This window comes from Leptosomus discolor, chromosome 14, assembly GCF_034619465.1.
Source record: "Leptosomus discolor isolate bLepDis1 chromosome 14, bLepDis1.hap2, whole genome shotgun sequence".
NCBI classification, from domain to species: Eukaryota; Metazoa; Chordata; class Aves; order Leptosomiformes; family Leptosomidae; genus Leptosomus; species Leptosomus discolor.
The window spans coordinates 3,181,343-3,198,736 of record NC_141404.1 but is presented as its reverse complement, the minus strand read 5'-3'; the positions used below and the strand labels follow the sequence as shown (position 1 = coordinate 3,198,736).

At 58.2% G+C, this 17,394-nt stretch overlaps 2 protein-coding genes across 2 annotated transcripts in view; one reads left to right on the top strand and one right to left on the bottom strand.

Moving 5' to 3' along the window:
- SLC5A10 (solute carrier family 5 member 10) overlaps positions 1-17,394 on the top strand; it is a 40,314-nt gene that overhangs the window by 14,261 nt on the left and 8,659 nt on the right. The window contains exon 9 of the mRNA XM_086473267.1: positions 2,328-2,463. Within this exon, the coding sequence (XP_086329393.1) occupies positions 2,328-2,463 (136 nt within the window). The remainder of the gene's footprint in view (positions 1-2,327; positions 2,464-17,394) is intronic.
- SACK1G (scaffolding CK1 anchoring protein G) lies at positions 89-17,125 on the bottom strand. Its single transcript, XM_086473266.1, has 5 exons — positions 16,631-17,125; positions 9,971-10,138; positions 6,416-6,540; positions 4,158-5,604; positions 89-508 (listed from the first exon to the last, which is right to left on the bottom strand). The coding sequence occupies exons 1-5, from the start codon at positions 17,123-17,125 to the stop codon at positions 89-91; spliced, it is 2,655 nt and encodes an 884-aa protein (XP_086329392.1).

Below are 17,394 nucleotides of genomic sequence, written 5' to 3'. Positions count from 1 at the left end.
ATCCCCTGCCCCACGAAACACGGCGTTGCCTGGGGTCCAGGCACGCTCTACTACCGCTCTTGCCCTGGAAGTCCACCTGCATCCGTGCCTAGTGGTCCTTCTGGCCGGTGGTCTCGGGGGGCTTCTTTTTGGAGTCAGTAGAAGCACCTGGGGCTCCCGCAACCCTGTTCTTGAGGTGCTTGGACTGGGACAGTTTGGAGAGCGGGATGCCGAGGGGCGTCCTCAGCTCCTCGGTTGTCTTCTGGCCTTCTGGCAGGGAGGTTAAGCGTTTGTTTGATGCTCTGGGGTTGCTTGGTGGGAGGTGGCCGGGCTGCGTGGTCTTGCTGGGGCTGAAGGCTTTGCTCTGCCAGTAGGGCTGGCTGCCTGCAATGGTCTTTTTGGGTTCGGCTCCATCCCCTCTGTATTTGGTGGCCCCAGGGGGTTTCTCATGCGTCGGGGAGCAGGAGACCTCCTTGCCTTGTTCTCTGCCCGCGGGGTTCCTGGGTCGGTAGCGGTAGATGTGTGTCCCCTGTTTGTTAAAGAGCAGAGAGAGAGATGAGCTACTGCTGCTCTAAGCACGCTATGCCCCTGCAAGGGCACCCCTTCACACGTCTGCGTTGCAAACTTGGTCCTCATGGACAAATCCCGCTACCACTGGGTGTACTCCCTTGCCTCAATTCTTCCGAGACCAGTGGCAGCTCAAAAATGCCTCAAGTTTTAACCAATGCTGCTCCTCTGAGTTCTTGCTCTGGCAACACACTGTCCTGCACACCGCAGTATCTCAGCAGCCGCTTCCCAAGCAGCCCCAGCAGCCCGGAGGCTGTCCCGAGCCAAGCCACTGCTGCCTGGAGATCCAGGACCAAGGACGCCAGCGGCATCTCAACACCTTCACTCCAGCAGAAGCCTGAACACCCATCTTAATCATCTAAGTGCTCATTTCAGGCCCAAAGAGCATTCAGTCATCCAGACCCAACCTGTGGGATTAGGTAGCTACCACGGTTAGATGAAAGGACGGAGGGTTGGGAGAGGAGGTGGGGTCAGGAGACAACAGTGAGCTGCAACACCACTGCGGGGGTGGCTCTGATTAGCTGGGTTGAGACAGACATTTGGATCGGGTCTGAGCACCATTAATCTTAATTCTGGACTGGGTAAGGCCTTAATGCACGGCTGTGGTCACCAGATATTTATCTTCCTCTTGGGGTGTGTCTGCGCCGCAATCCGGAGGTGTGATTGCACCCCGTGCAGATGTACCTGGGCGAGATTATATCTAGCGAGCGCAGGTGCTGATGGCAGGACGAGCTGGGGCTGGGAGGCTGCAGAGCCGGCTGCACCGACCTGCCTTGCCTCTGCCGCGACCCCTGCCGTGCCGCTGGCGCCACATCTCCACCGTGCTGTTGGCATCATCTCGGCGTTCAGTCATTTAGTCCCTAAATCCCAATGGCCTCTTTGGTCCTCGAGCCAGACACCTCCTGCTTTGACCAGGAGGGCTGCGATAAAGCGGTTTAGCTTAGGTGATGCGAGATTGTGTTAACTAGGTCGCTTAAAACCGGTGCTAGGGTCTGAGATGTCTTCAGGTGGGAAGGACTAAGGGGGACTTAGCTCCTCTCCCTTCGAGGTTATCGCGTGCCTGAGCTGGGTGGTGGGTCCTGCGGCTCCTGGCATGCTCTGGCTCTTGGGCAGAAGTTAAACCGCAGCTTGCCCAAGCATCCCACCCCAGGAACCGGCACCACGTCCCTTCTGCCCACCAGTGGCACAAGCCAGAGCTTGCTCAGGAGTGGCCGAATCCTGCTGGGTGCCGAGCACTTCTCTGTAAGCCTTTGGTGAGAATCTGAGCTCTTTAAAGTCAGCATTTCCTACGGATCTTGCCTATTTAAGAGAGATTGCCTCAAAGCCCAAGAGCTGGCTGTATCGTGGATGGACATAGCTTGGCCAGGGCTTTGAGGTGTGATGGTTTGAGCAGTGTGGGTGGTGGGGTTGTGGTAGGATGAGGCTGGACTCGGTGTCCATTTCGTTGTGGGCGCTCTTTGGGGAGGAGATTGAATAGAAGAGGCAAGAGGGAAGAGGATGGTGGTGGGGAATGGTTGATACTGGCAGTAGGACGTACTGCTGTGGTTGCACCGGGCTTTTGTGGTGCTATGGCATAACACGAATCCACTGCTGGTCTGGAGAGAAACCCGGCCCATGGGTTGGGTACGCATCTATGCTGCATTTGGGAGCTGCTTTTAGGGCCTGATGCCCCGTGGCTCCAGCGTTTGGAGATGCTTGGGATGCAGTTTGTCAAGGGAGATGTCGGTGTGGAATAGGAGAGGTTGGTGGCTGCTCAGCCCTCCTGGCCGGCTCTCCCACAGGTCATCGTCCAGCGGTCGCTCTCTGCTAAAAGCCTGAGTCACGCCAAGGCCGGCTCCGTCTTGGCCAGCTACCTGAAGATGCTGCCCTTGTTCGTTATCATCATGCCGGGGATGATCAGCAGGGTCCTGTACCCAGGTAAGGGCCGAAATGCGGACGTGGGGCTGGCAGGGTGGGTATTTTGCCTCTCACTAAGCAATGAGCGGGAGCGGGGGGCTTGTCTGGAAACCTCTGCTCTGCACAGACCTGGGGGCTCTGCAGGAGGGAGAGGGACAGGAGAGGACCTGAGTGTCCCCGGTGCTCTCCTTGTGCCTGCCATGCATCAGCCAACGCTGCAGTACTCTAGGAACCGTGCAGCTGCGTTGCATGTGTTCAGGCAAGGCAATGCTCCAGGGATAACTTGGGTGCTCTGTCCTCGACGTGATGGAAAACGTGATGTTTGCCCTGAGTGGGCCTTCACCTGCGTTTTGGGCTATGCTGGGCTATGGGCCAGCACATAAAAAATGTGGACCCATAATAAAAATATTTGGTGGGGGGTTGATGGTTCTTCCTGTTGGATTTGAGGTTTCTGGGGGGTTAATCGAGGATTGCTTTGGTTTATTTTTTTTTACACATGGGAGCTACCATTCGCTGCGCATTTCCACGGGCTGAGTGCTGGTTTTCCTAACCCTGATGGCCCGTTAATGATCTGCCTTTCATCAAAGGGCCAGAACAGCTTATTGCAGGAACACCGAGGTACCTGGCCCCTCTGACCAAGGTGGCACCCGGGACTCGGGTCACAGAGCATCAAAGGGGTCGGTGCTCCTCTCCCTGTGCGGCTCCGCAGGGCGCGAGGGGATATTTGATGTGTGAGGATTAAAACCCCGCTCTGAGCTCTGTGTCACTGGTTGGGAAGGGAGAGGCAAGGGGGTTCTGGGCTAGTAAATTTAATTCCTTGTAAATACAGATTAGATGCTCAGCTGGGGTAACCTCAGGTGGCTTCAGTGATTTCAGCTGCTGATTTAGCCCTGGGGGTTTGAATGCCTCAAAAACAGCAGATGGGGAGCCTTGAGAAACCAAAAACGCTGGGTGGTGGCGCAAGAGGCTGCTTGGGTGGAAACAGGGGATTGACCCTGCGATCGCCCTGCCTGGATGGGGTGATGCTCCTGCAGTGGCGGGGATGCTGGCGGGCACCCCGTGGTCTTGCAGCGGGGTGCTGGTGTGCACCCCGTGAGTTGACGAGGTCTGGCGTCACTTGGGGATCGGCCCCGAAGCTGCTGACTGCCAACGCTCGCCCACAGAGGTTGCCGTCCCTGTTTCTCCGCTGTCTTGCTCTGCCTAATTATGTGTCCGAGCGCTTTTACTTTGATGCTAATCACCTTTGCAAGGAGCTAGAAAACAAGCCTGAGAAGGACACGCCTGCACGCACAGCCTGTCCCTGGCTGGGCATGATGCCACTGCTGGTGGGTTGTGGGATGAAGCCCAGCGGCTCTGGGCACAGCCGTATGGCTGTGCCCAGAGCCGCTGGGCTCCATCCCACAACCTGATGCCATGGGATAATCTTTAATTCCTGAAAACCTCCCCTTTACCAGCCCTTCCCATTGCACTCCCAGCCACCGAGAGCTGTGGCAGGGCCACCACCTTCCCGACCAAGAGCACCTCTTGGGTGACTCCTACCATCGCCGCGTGTAGGGCGTTATTCTCCCGTACGGGAGGTCTGATCTCAGCATCTAGGACGTGACACCAAAGCTAGGGCTGACACCACGCCTTGGCTGAGCTGGCTGGGTCACCTCGAGGTTTGCAACCTTTGTAGGGGAGAGAAAAATAGGGAAGGTTGTAGCAAAAAGTCCTACCTGAGTGGCACTGCTGGGGTAGGAGCTGTTGCCGTCCAGGATGGTGCGGGGCAGCACACACCTAATCTCCACGGCGTTGCTCCTCCTCTTGGTCACGTCCTCCACGCGGACGTGCTTCAGGGACGGGAGGCTGCCCAGGGGGCTGAGGAAGGTGCCCCGGCTGATGTGAGGGTCACTGAGCTTCCTCTGCACGGGAAGGATCTCCCCGTTGTGGGTGACGTCCGAGTTGGTTCGCCGGAGCGGCCCGTAGCGATCCCTCACCTCAAAGTACTCGTCTGAGATGGAGGAGGCGTTGGAGCGGCGGTAGCTGTGGTCAGCGGAGCTGCTGGAGTAGCTCTCTTGGTCACTGAGAGTGATGTACTCCTCTTCCTCCTCCTCCTCCTCTTCTCCCAGCCCATTGTGGGCACAGGGAGGCCCTTTGTCCTCCTGTGGCCCTGCCACTGGCCGGTCTGGCTGGAGATGGCAGGTCTCCATTGAAGCTCTGTTGGAGTTCTCCTCGGGTTCCTGCTTCGCAACTGCGTGGTCAGCTGGCGGTGGTTGTGTGTTACCCTCCGGGGCAGCGCCACTGTCGCAGGATGTAATGACTTTGGTCACGAGGACACCAACGGGAATGGTCCTTGGCTTTGGAATCGGGGGCTTGATGTCCTCCAGTGTCTCCTCCGGTGGCTTCAAGCGGTGGCCCAATGGTGAAGTGGCAAACGTTCCTGCTTGCTTTGTTGTCCAGCTGGCGCCTTCGATGGGGCTGGTAGTGGGGGCTGCAGGAGTTTCCGTGGGGATCTGTGGGGTCTGTCTTTGGCAGGGGGACACCAGAGGTGGCTCTTGGTCTGAGTTTTTCTTCATCTCCATCTCCCTGTTCTTCAGCATCTGCCGGTGCTGGGCGCTGGCCTGGGAGACGTCGCAGACTTTGATGCGGTTCATCTGCGAGAGCTTCACGTTCTTTATCTTGGGGTCGATAATGTTGATGTAGCCCAAGACTTCACTCCCAGGCTCGGGGTCGGGCTCAACCCAGGTGGGCAGATAGTCAAACATGTTGGCTTTCTCCAGATTCAGGAGGCCGGGGTGGATGAGCAGGGAGAGGTCTGCCACGTCGCCGTGCCTGTCGCCCGCCTGGCCCTCGGGCAGGGCTTTGCCTTTGTTGTCTGTCTTCTGGTTCTTGTCCTGGTTCTCAGACGAAGTCTTGCTGATCTGGTCGGCGCTCTTGGCCTTCACCAGGGCGTATTTAGGGTTTATCAGCTTCTTCACCACAGCATTGGCAGGGGTCACCGGCACGACAGAGGGCAGCGTTACAGGCTCGGGTTCGGGCTCTTCACCCATGGAGATGGACTTCAGGCTTACCCCCTTGGACATGAGGTAGAGCTCCTGGAACTGCTTGTCGAACGCCTCCACCACTTGACCTGAGAGGACAGTGATGACGTTTCGGTCAGTCCTCGCCGCGGACCAGGTGAAGCTGGAACAGAAACACATTGGAAACTCTCTGAGCACTCGCTGGTAAATAATACACTTCTCCCCAACCCTGCCTTTCGCCGGGGGCGGGGGGGGTTGATGGTGCTAGCAAGGACATGATCTGACTGTAAACATTAATTATAACGAGATCGAAGGAATAGCTCTCATCTCAAACTACAACGAAGGGTTGAAGTCTTGAGCACACTGGAACATGAAGCAAAACCAAAAAGTATTTGCTGTAGGGGAGTTAGTTTTTCACTTTAGTGTTGGCCGCTTTTCATTTCTCAGTTTGGGCTAGTCAAGAAAAGCGACTCCTAAATGGATGTGTCTTTTGTGGTGACCAGAAAGTGGGAAATCTTTCAGTTCCATGTTTATGAAACATTTAGGGCTGAAAAGCTTACCAAGACCGATCAGTTCCTACCAAAGTAAGTTTTCATTTGGACAAATTGGAAAATACTCTGGGTAGGAAATGTTTAACTGGAAAAGCTGAGGTCAATGTGAGAGCTAGGACTGGCTGCGGTTTGGTGCTTTTGTCCTTCCTTGTGCTCATCACATCCATTGGCAGAAGCCCTTGGTGTGTCCCACCACCTCTGAGAAGGATGGGTGTCCTAGACCTGGCTTGTGGGGTGGTGGGAACACTCCAAATCTCGGGCTGGCCTTGCAAAATCATCTCCCAGTTTAGGAGGAGGGGAGCAAGTCTGGGACGGGGTCCTGGGGCCATGCTGAGCAGGGACCGGGACTTGGACCACGTGGGTCCATGTTGGTCCTTTGACCAACGCCTCCATGGGTGGGCGAGAGGAGATGCTGCTGATTACCTGTAGGATCCGCACATGGCCCGGTCCCCGTCCACAAACATGAACTTCTGGGCCAAAGCCCCTTTGAACTTGGTGGCCGACCGAGTGAAAAACTCTGTCCCCCCCGTGCTCCGGACTCGCAGGTTCTGCAAAGCAAAGGCAGAGGCGTGAGCGGGAGCAAAGGGCTGGTCTTCAGAGCAGCTTTCACCCCTCCATCGATGCCCCCGTGAACGTGAGCACTCTTCGTGGCCAGCTCAGAGGAGGCCACAGCGATGGAAAGATAAAATAACTTGCCTGAGGCCGTGCAGCAAACCAAATTCTTGGCTTCAGGAACTTCCCGCTTTGCCCATGGGTCGGGCAGTGTTTTCTGCCTCTTGAACTCGTCCATCCGTGGGTGAGCAGAGTGTGATAGTGCTGCCAAACACTTCCCATCTCCTGCGATCTACGCAAATGCCGCCGTGGGGGAGGCGATTCTTCACCTCCTCCCTAGTGGGAGATGTCCAAGGGGTTTTAGGGGGAGGTGGTGACCCCAGGACAGCGTACGTGGACTCGATAGCAGTGGGCTTGTCCTCCCCCAGGCTCCTCCCTTGCTGTGCTCCTAAATTTGAGCGTTTATCCTGGTTTTTAGACGTGGGTGGGGGAAAAAAAGACAGTTTCATCCCTGGGAAATGAAACCCGGGGATGTGGGCCAAGAGGGCACGTCCCACAGCAGGTCCCTGCGGAGGTGGCTAGAGAGTGGGGTGTTCTCCCCCCGCCCCTAGGGAGCTCAGGCACGGAAGGGCAGCCCTGGCTCTGAGAAAATAGTTTTTAATCTTCAGTCTGGCTCACGCCTCTGTGCATCTCCGTGGAGGGCAGCAGCACATTTTTGCAGCTGAGCAGATAGCATCTTTCACTGCAAATGTTCTCCCTGGGGTGGGGAGAAAATATTTTCTTATGAAAGCACCTGCATTCCTCCTGTTCCTGCTGGGATGTTGGTAACATCATTGCTAAAGGCACCCTGTCGTCACTAGGTCATGCCCTCCATGGCTGGGTGGGTTTTTTTTGTGGTTTGTTATTTTTTGGGGGGGTTTTTTGGTGTGTTTTTTTTTTTTTTTTTCTTTTTTAAAGGACCAAAAGCAATTGTTTTCTCCACCTCCAGCCTTCCTCATCTGCTTCCCTGGGGTCTCCTCTCTCCCTGCAGACCATGACCTGGCACAGCCCTAAGCCTGGGTGCAAGCCAAGCTCGGGCACCTCTGGTCCCCGCTCCCATGGCAGGAGGGACAGTGATTCAACGCTGGGTTTAGCCTGATGCAAAAGCAAAGGCTTTCCTGACCGGGTTTCCAGGGGAGTTTTACACACTAAATGGAGAAGTTTGGGGGTTGGGTTTGGGTTTTTTTTTGTGGATTTGAGGTTTTTTTCCCTAGTGTTCTCCTCTTTGCCTGGTGTGACTGAGAGGAAACTGGTGCTGAGCACCCCAGTGTCTGGCAGCACTGGGGGGGCTGGGGGCTGGCTGGCAAACAGGTTGGAGCGGCGATTCCCATCCTTGTCCTGTGTTGTCCCTACGCACGGGGCTGCCGGGAGAGCGGCAGGCAGTGCCCAGGGTGGACACCAGCCGGCTTGCACCCAAGGCTGAGCCCTCTGCCCATCGCCAGCCTGCGCACCCCCAGCTCGCAGCTCTCCCAGGGCGTCGCTTTCTCCCGCTTGGAGCTGAACCTTTGCACAAAGCGGCCGCGGGGTTTTTTTTTTTTCCTCAGGTAACACCCAGGGCAGCAAAGCTCCCTAGAAGAAAGGTGCCGGTTACCTTTCCCTTCCTCCTCCCTCCCGGCGTGTCGCTGCTGTTAAGTAAGATCTGTTTATTTAATCTCTCCCGAGACGAGCGCGCAGCAAGCGAGCGCCCAGCGCCGGGGCCGGCTGCCGAGCCCGGGACGGGGTGAATCACTCCCCAAGCACTCGCCGTTGCTCAACGAAAGCGCCCGCCTTGCCCGAGCCGGTTTGCTAATTGCGAAGCGCGGAAGGCACCGAGATAACGACTGTACGTTTCGTTAGCATCTCCTGGCTTACGAAGCAGCTCCCAGGCGCTGCCCTAGTTTTCCTCACAACCTCCTGCCCCGCTGCGCCCCGTGCCAGCAAATTGGCTGCAATAGGTGGCAAATCCCGACTTCGAGACGTTTGCCGAGCTCTGCAGATGTTCTCCTGCTTTTCCAGTCCTGCCACCCGGCTCTTGATGCATTAATACACCGGCGTGCGTCAGCTCCGGCTTTTCTGGTCTTGGAGCAGCAGCAGTCTGCAGGATACCAGCCTCTCCAGGGAGTCTGGACGCGGGTAAAACCTCAGCTGAGTCTGCTTTAATTGTTGTGAGCAGCAATTAAGCAGGGCCGGCGGGCTCGGCGGCTGGGGGAAGGCATGAGGCTCAGCCGGCTGGCGCTTTCGGCTCCCTGGGGTGGGGATCCCCGAGCCCCCGCTGTGTCCCAGCCTGGTGTGAGGGTGTCGTGGCTCCTACGTACGTGTTCCTGCTCCAGCTGGGGGTTCGCCCTCACCGTAAGCAAATTTGGCAAGCTTGCCCGGGCATGGGCCTCCCCGCCAGCCGTTTGGCAGCCAGCGCGCACGGCCGGGTGACGTCAGGCGCAGAAACATCGCTTTTCTGCCAAGCCACAGGCGAGGCCGAGCGACTCGCAGCCGGTGGGTGAAGTACAACCGGGAGAGGAGTGTCTGCAAGCCCCGAAGTGAAACTGCTGGGTACCTTTGCATCCGATGCTGGCGATGGGAGCGTTGCGCCCGGCAGAGAGCCCTGGGATTCTGCCCTGCAGCTGGAGCCAGGGTTCCTGCTCCCACTGCTGCTCCCGAGGCTGATACAATCCCCCGCCCTTTCATCTGCCTTTGCGTCTTCCTCCGCCTTTGCACGAGCGCCGTGCCAGGTGATTTTTCTCTGCACCCCCTGCACGCACAGGGATGTTTAAGGGGGGTTGGGGCACTTTGGGCTGGGGTCCGAACCCCTGCGCTGCCAGGCATCCCCCGTGCTGCGTTATCTCCCCTCGTCTCGAAGAGGATTTGTGCGCAGGAGCGATGTGGGGCAGCTGCCAGCGCCTCCGGGGCCGGGTGAAGGTAGCATGTGCGGGCAGATCGGTCCTGCTGGTGTGCTGCCTGGTGAGGGCATCCTTGGCAGCTGCCGGGGCTGCGGGCAGTGTGGGTGCCTCCCTGCTCCGCTCCCGGCCCCATGCTGGGGTGGAGGCTCCGGAAAAGGGGAAAATCGAGTTTTTTAATTCCAGCCTCTGACTTGCGGGAAAGCCCGAAAGCGAGAGAACCGGCCGGCGGTTGCTCCTGCCGGTCCTGGCCCTGGGGCAGGGGCAGGAGCAGGCATGGGGCTGGCGACAGCGCAGATCCAGCCCGGGCAGAGCATCTGTTCCCCTTCATCCTGCTGCTCCTGCATTTGGGCATCACCCTGAGCTTTGGCTATAGGAAAAATGGACTCAACTCCTCTAGCGCTGCCCAAAGTTTGGGGGTTGTGATCCCGACAGGAGGGAGCGGGGCTGATAGCTCTGATTGTCTCCCTGCACTGGAGGAGGTTACCCGGCACCGGACCCTTTGGGCCATCCTTACCTTCAAGTGTCCGGTGTGCATCTGGGCTCGCTCGCACATCTGAAGGAAGTGCTTCACGTTGGTCTCATCCAAAATGATGTAGACTCCCACTTTCCTCTTGAAGCCCGCGTCCAGGAGGTCCTTGAAGATGTCTACGTCAGTGAACATGTCCATGACGACCGCGATGACCTGGTGAGGGGAGAAGAGAGATGAGTCTGGGCAGCGTGGCTGGCTGACAACCCCAAGGTATAATCAGCCAGTTTGGCGAGAGCTGAAACAACGTGCTCTCTGTCTAGGAGGCTGGGATTTGGTTGGGGGCCATTCATGCTCTCCGGCCAGCCTGAGGGTAGAAAGCAGGAACCCCCAGTCCCATTATTCTGCTGTCACCTCATCTCCAGGGGTGACCTGTAGCATAATATACTTGTGAAAAATTGATTTCTGAGGGTGAGTCTAACTTTCTTGCCTTTTACAAGCTCCACAAATTTGAGAGTCTAGTTTCTGGCGGAGGAGTTTGGTGGCCCTTTGCTATCAGTATTGCCCACGGCCCCGTTGCGGGGAGCACCAGACGGGGAAACCTGCAATGCAGTGATGCGTCTGTCTGTCCCCAGGCACGTTGCATGGGGTGGTTGCTGTCTCTGGGGTTATCATGCATGCTTGTGTTGAGAGAAACCGTATAAAAAATAGCTAAAAGTGACTCTAAGCTTGGTAGAAAGTATCCAGATACCCCTGAGGCTCATCGAGGAGCTAAAATGACTTTTAATACCTTTTATAAAGCAGGCCTGGGTGCAAGCTGACAAGGTTGCTTAAAAGCAGCCCGGAGCCTGCAGCTCCCAGCGCCTGCAACCGGCTGCTGTCCCAAGCCCAGGCTGCTGCTAGCAGCCATGTGGTCGGGTTCAAGGTCAGCTCTCTGCCCTGAGGCCAAAGCAGAGCACCAGGGGCAGGTGGTTTTGCTGTCACTGGGGCTGCTGACGTCCCTCTTGGTCTCACGGCCCGGTTCTTGCGTGGCCGGGAGCCTGCTGGGTTCTCGGGGTGCTGCTCCTGCTGCGCAGCATCCCTCGTTCCTCCCAGGCTGTGCGAAAGCGGAGCAGAGCTGGGGCAATGGTGCCAGCGCCCCGTGCAGTGACAGTAGGGTTTGTCACATGGCAGCGTCACCACTCTTTGCAAGCCAGAGCTGCCTTTGTACCCGGGGCGTTTGCTGCCGTGGTGTGGCCGGGGTGAGTCCCCCCCCTGTGTGATAGGAAGATGCATCACGTCCAGCCGTGCTGGGGTGGCCGCCGAAGCACCAAAGTTCACTCCACGCTCTTGGATTTTGCCTTCCTGGCGACAGCATCGCCCATGACACAACGCTGAGCAGCACGAGGTATGTGCAGGCAGAGGAGGCAGCTGCCTGCGGCCCCGCCGAGCATCCCGGTGCAATCCTCGGGGTAGCAATAGGGCAGCGCAACCGTGTCGGCCTCCCCTCGTCCCACACGGGGTGGCAACAGCCGTGCGGGAAAGCGGCTTGTCATCAGGGCACTGGCATGTCATCGCCCCACGCTGGGAAACCCATCGGTGCCCCCATCTCTGTGGTTGTTCCTGGAAGGTGCCCTGGGTCAGAGGGAGACGGGCGCTCTCAGCCCTTCGTCCTTCCCGAAGGGCTCTGCTGGTTGTGGCACGTGGCTGAGCCGGTGAGGACACCAGCGTGGGGACGTGCACGCCGTGGGGTGACACAGGGAGACCCTGGGATGCTCCTCCCTCAAGAGGGAAGGGATCTGGATGGTGTCGGGTGCTTGCACACCCAGGCACGTCCAGTCCGGGGCTCTCAAAGCACCAAGCTGCCTTTTAATTAGTTCTGTGCCACAGGAGGTGCAGAGCTCTAATTAAGAGGAGGATTGTGCATTATGACACTGCTGGCTCTTCCCTTCCTGTTCTGCAGGCGATGGGGCGAGGAGCGAGGCTGCATGGGGAGCCCCAGCCCACGCTGTCTCCGATGCTGCCCTGACCTCCCCGACCCCGGCCGCGCACGCGTGTTTTGAGAGGGGACTTCACGGCTCAGCCACTCGGTTTTAGCTGAACTCCCGTTTTCCTCACCCAGGGACACCTCAACAGGCTTTGCCATGAAGGGATAAATCCCCACTCCCCTGCGCACCCGCTCGTACGTTTTCCACGTCCTTGTTGTCCCGGTGGGGAAACTGAGGCAGAAACCCAGGCGCCCGCTTTGCGTGGGCTGCCCAGCGAGGGCCGCGCTTGTCTCGCCGGTGATGTAAAGTGGGGCAGGTTCAAAGCTGCTCTTAAAGCTCGGGGTTTGGCTTTTCCATTTACAGCAAGTAACTGGGGAGGAGCTGTGCTGTCTGCCGCGAGGCCCGGGTGAGGGGCACCTGAGCTGGGGCGGCGTCTCTCCGGCTTGAGGAGGTGGGTTTGGCAGCAGACGCTGTGCTTCTGTCTCTGACACCGATGCTCCCTGTGGCCGTGGTCATGTCCCTTTGCCTGTGCGCCGCATTTCCTCCAAGGGAAGTCGAAGGCTTATAAAATGGGGATGAGAATAGTATTGGCCTTCATTTTGGGAGGAAAAGGGCGTCATCCCACTGTGGTCTTGGCATTCCCAAGACCTTGGTTCGCCCTTACGGCTCTGAAGATGGGAAGGTGCTTTGCAGGCAGGGCACGGTGACATCCGTCATCCCAAGCACCACTCACGCAGCGGTGGTGAGCAGGCAGCGTGCTGCAGGCGGCCGCCCAGGGCAGCGGGGAGGCAGCCCGGCTCTCACCCGCTTGCCCACATTTTCAACCCGATTCCTCCTGCTCGGCTGGTGCATCCTGTCGCTGCTCAGCCCTTCTGCTTCCCTCCCCGCCGCGTCTTGCCTGCAGGACAGGCTTGGCCTCGGTTTGTCACCGGGCTCTCACGCCAGTGTGCCAATGTGCTGCCCTGGCAGGGAGAGCGAGGCCGGTGCTGGCAGCGCTCCCAAGGCGGTGACTGTCCAGTGAAATCTGCTGCTGGGCTGCCTGTGCTTGAACCTCACCTGGGACCGGTTAAATCTGTGCCAAACCCGGGTACGGGGTTTAATCTGCAAAGAACAGAGGTCTGCCTGCTCCAGAGAAGCAAAATCTATTCGCTTCCCAATCCGGGGAATGGGAATGTCTGGAGCAAACCGTGCCGTCCTGCTGCGGGGAGGGAGTTTGGCACCCTCCTCCCTGTCACCTCTAGCAGGGCAGTGCTGGGTGCCCATTCATCTGCAGGGTGCGGAGAAGACCAGCCCAAATCTACAGCCAGATGCTCCCAGTGCCCAAGTGGGTGACGCTTTTCATCCCAGGAGCTGCCAAGACCCATTGGATGCAGCAGATGTGCAGGTGCCAGGTCCCAACAGCCCGAGGAGCGCTGAGCATCGCCTCCCCTCAGACACTGGGCGAATGATATTGGGATCCTTCTGAACAGCTTTGATGAGCACATAAACTGCAGGATCATGTTTTATAGAGGAAATTACAGCTCTATTAGCTCACTCTGAATCATCAGATAATGACTTTTGGGGCACACCACGTGGGCATTTAATAAATTAGGCAGGCACGAAGGCACAATTAGAGGAAGCGTGTTGGGATGAGGGAGAGGTGGGACAAGTAACGTTAATAATTGCTCTCCCCTGTCGACCCTTTCATCCAGGAACGGCAGAAGGTTTTGTAAACAGTAATTAATAGGGCCTCCCAACCTTTGCTGGAAGTTGCTTAGGGTAATTATATCACCACAATCCCAACCTGGAACCTCAAGTGCAGAGAGAAGGTCAGACTCACTGCTGTCTCCGGTGGCTTTTGACAAGGTCAGTGTTTTCAGCCTGCTCTGGTTTCTGGTCAGAGAGCGCCAAAATCTGGAGAAGAAGAGAGGAGAGAGATCTTCCTCCCTACCCATCCTGTGAGCTTCGCAGCCCGAGGGGATCCTCATCGAGGGAGAAATGGCCGTGCCACAGCTGGACCTGGTGAAGGTCCCCACGGTGAAGCCCGGTGGTGCACCACGTCCCCGACCACCTCCGTTCGTTGGCCACAAAGATGGGGATTTGCTGGCAGAGCAGGGATGTGGCCACAGGATCCTGCCTCTCTTCTCTCCCATTTCTTCCCAGAAAGAGGAGGGGATCATTTGCATCTCCTGCTCCGGCTCGCCTGGGTTTGCCTCTGCAGGGCTCTGAACTCGGCAGCGTTTGGCCTTGTTCCTGCAAGCCAGTAGGTTCATCTGCACCATCAAAGGGGCCTCACATCTCAGCTTTTGGCTTCCTCGCCCCAGCGCTGAGCCTTCCACGAGCCTACTCAACGTCAGCAGCGCTCACGTGGCCTCTGGACTTTCCTCGGCCAGGCTGCCTGTCGGGGGAACTTTGCTCTTCTGGCCACGAGACAGCAACCCACGTGGTGGTGTTCGGTGTTCGGTGTCGGAGAGCATTTCGGACCAAGCGCCTTTGAGAGCGGCTGGAGCAAGGGTCATCCTCTGGGATGCAGTACCGAAGCTCTCCCAAGCCCGTGCTCCTTCGCAGGTGGATGAAGAGCACTGCCAGTTCCCTGTAGGATGGGACAATTCGGCAGGGATCTCCACCGGGTGGCCCTAGGGACACCGCAGGAAGGACAGGGCACAGGGCCAGACTACGTGACCTCCGATAGGGTGGCACCTGGACTGTCCCTCTGTCCATTCTCAGCTTCCTCAGCCAAACCTTTTCGCCTCTGAGCTGCTGTGAAGACCTTGAGCCTTGGCTGAAGTCTCTGGGTGCAGGGGAGGGTGCTCTAGCCCGGTGTCCCCACGCTTAGGAGCACTCACACCAGCAGTCACCTGGGCTCAGCTGCAGTAACTGCGGTCCTTGTGTACGGGGTGGGACACCTCTGGAAGAACCCCACTTGTCCAACCTCATAACTCCCGCCATCCCCACAACCTGCAGACTGCAGGTTTGAAGCACGTGCACCCCTCCACATTTCACGGGGTGCCATAAGCTCCAAGCAGGCTCCTGCACATCACCAGTGGTGTCACCAAGCCTCATCCCACCAGCAGGGACCACCTGAACCAGGAAGGCAGAGCCCAGCCCTGCTCGTGAGGCATCAAGGTACCGATGACAAACACAGCAGCATCAACCGTGCATCAACCACGTCCCTGCGGCTTGGAGAGGCTCCAAGGAGAGGTGGGGATGGTGCAGGCAGCAGGGCCTGGCAGCTGCCTGACTCAACCGCCTGGCTCCGCTGAGCAGGAGGAGAGCGGTAGGATGACTCAGGAGATGCTGTTTGCGTGGGGGCAGGCGGGAAGGGGTGAGTAGGCAAAGCCGGGCAGGAGCTGCAAGCCCAGGTCAGAGGCAGCTGGAAAGACCCGAAGATGAGCCATTATTTGTAGCGGGGGAGTGCTCCCACCCGCCATCCCACGGGACTTCGGCCCTCCCTTCCCTTGGCCCTCCCTGCAAAGCCCTTTGGCGGGGAAAACGTCATAGGTAAGGACAGGTCACCTTGACTTTTGCAAGTTGACAGTGGCCAGAGGTGGTTCGTGTCCGCAGTGGGACAGCTCCAGTCCCCAACATCAGCTCTCCCCATGAGCCGGCTGCCTCGAACACGTTGGGAGGTCAGTTTTCCTGCCTGAGCTGGGGCTCTTTGTGCCCAGACCCCTGAACTTCTGGTCCTGGAGAGGCTCTGACAGCTATGTGCCACCAGGCTTCCCTCTCTCCTGCCAGGATCTGTGAACCCCAGCACTGTCCCTGGCCTCGGGACAGTGGACCAGATGCATCCTAGCCCGTCTTCTGCTGGTCCATAGCCACCCTGGCAGGGTCTCCCCATTTTCCTGCTGGAGCATCCCCGGGGTTGGGATTCTCCTCCCTCAGAGCTGGATGTCTCAAGGGAGTGAACGCACAGAGCTCAAAGGGCTTCAAAGCACCATGAAACTAGCAGGCACCGACCCCTCCTGTGCTTCCCAGCTGGGACTGGGTCATGGAAATACCAGCAACCTCTGCCCACCACCACTGGCCTTCAACGCTTGCCATCATCTCCCTCCTTCCCTGGTCCTCCTGCCCGTGACACCAGCCTGACCCCATCACTCAGGCGCCCCAACTCCTTGCTCCTTGGTTTGACACCACGGGGACGACAAGCCTCAACCCAAATCCACTTGGCATCTCCCCAGCCCCGTCCTGCACATCAGCTCATTGTTTTCCTCTTAAAGCCGGGATGAGGCCAGCTTGGAGCACCGCAGCAATCTCAGGCCAAGCTTGACCTTCGTATACGTCAGCGCCAGACCAGTGGCTTCGGCTGCTTCGCCCCAGGGCTGAGTTTGGCTCCTCTGGTTCCTGCATGTTGCCGCATGCAGTCTCACAGGACTATGGAAATAACGATCGCAGGGTGCCTGGGACCGTGGGCTCGCAGTTGGGAAGCAGCTTTTTCAACCCATTTTTTCTCCCCGCCGGTTTTCCCTGCAGGCCCGTAGGGACCCCGTGATTAACGATGCTGCCGTACGGATCGTGGGAAGGGTCGCGCTGCTCCCAGTGAGCGTTGGACCAGGCTGACAGCATCTTCAGCAAAATCTGATCCTCAAGTATTGATTACACTGAACGAACGTGGAAAAACCCCAACACTCGACCCCGATGCCTTTGCTCGGGCAGAGCTCCCAGAAGGCCGGGGATTGCCCGGCTGAGCAGGACTTTAGGATCTATCCTCAGCAGGACAGCCTGGGAGAAAATCCTACCCCGTCCCCACGGCGCACCTCACCTTCTGAGCCTGGCAGATCATCTTCCGTACCACCTCCTTGATGTGCGCTTGCCCCTCGATGGGTGGCTGCATGTAGACGGTGGCGCGGGTGACCCCGCGGTAGGCGATGGTCTCGGGCCAGCCGAGGTCCAGCTGGGGGATGGAGCGGTCGGACCTCTGGGGCCAGTACTCCAGGGAGGGGGCCACGTCCTGCTCATCCCCTTGGCTGTGGTGGTCGCCTTCGCTCTCCCCCACGCTGTTGCTGTGGCGCGGGATGTACTCGGAGCCGGGGTCGTACGTCTCCAGCGTGTCCAGGATCTTCTTTAGCTCCAGCTCGGAGAGGAAGTCCCTGATGTTCTCCTTCTTTAGGACCTCGTAGAAGGCGTCGGGGCCGCGGGAAGCCAGTGCCTCCAGGGCCAGGCGTTGCTCCTCGCTGTAGAAGAACTCGGGCTTGGACTCGCTGGACCTCCAGTTGACGTGGCTGTCGTCCAGGCACTGCACCTGGGAGAAAGCCATGGTGACCACGCACGCCAGTACCCTCTCCGAAGGGAGCTCTGTACCCTCGGCGAGCGCCGGTTGTCGACAATAAATAAGGAATTAATTATTCTCCAGCCTTTAAAGACACGATTTGCTTTGCTTCGCCCTCCCTGGCTCAATGCACAGCCGGGGAAACACACCGCTCCCTTCTCTGCCGGCTCCTGCCACGTTGGAGCTCTTCTCTGCTGGGGAGGAAGATTGGGTTTCTTGCTTGCTCCCAGCTCTGCGTGGCAAGAGGGCTCCGGGTG

Bases quoted from the DNA above. Each gene is read 5' to 3' on its own strand.
- SACK1G (XM_086473266.1), bottom strand. From the start codon at position 17,125: ATGGCTTTCTCCCAGGTGCAGTGCCTGGACGACAGCCACGTCAACTGG. The intron at 6,541-9,970 runs GTAAGGATGGCC...TTTGCTTTGCAG, and splicing joins TGCACACCGGACACTTGAAG to AACCTGCGAGTCCGGAGCAC. The intron at 5,605-6,415 runs GTAATCAGCAGC...TTTCTGTTCCAG, and splicing joins GCCATGTGCGGATCCTACAG to CTTCACCTGGTCCGCGGCGA.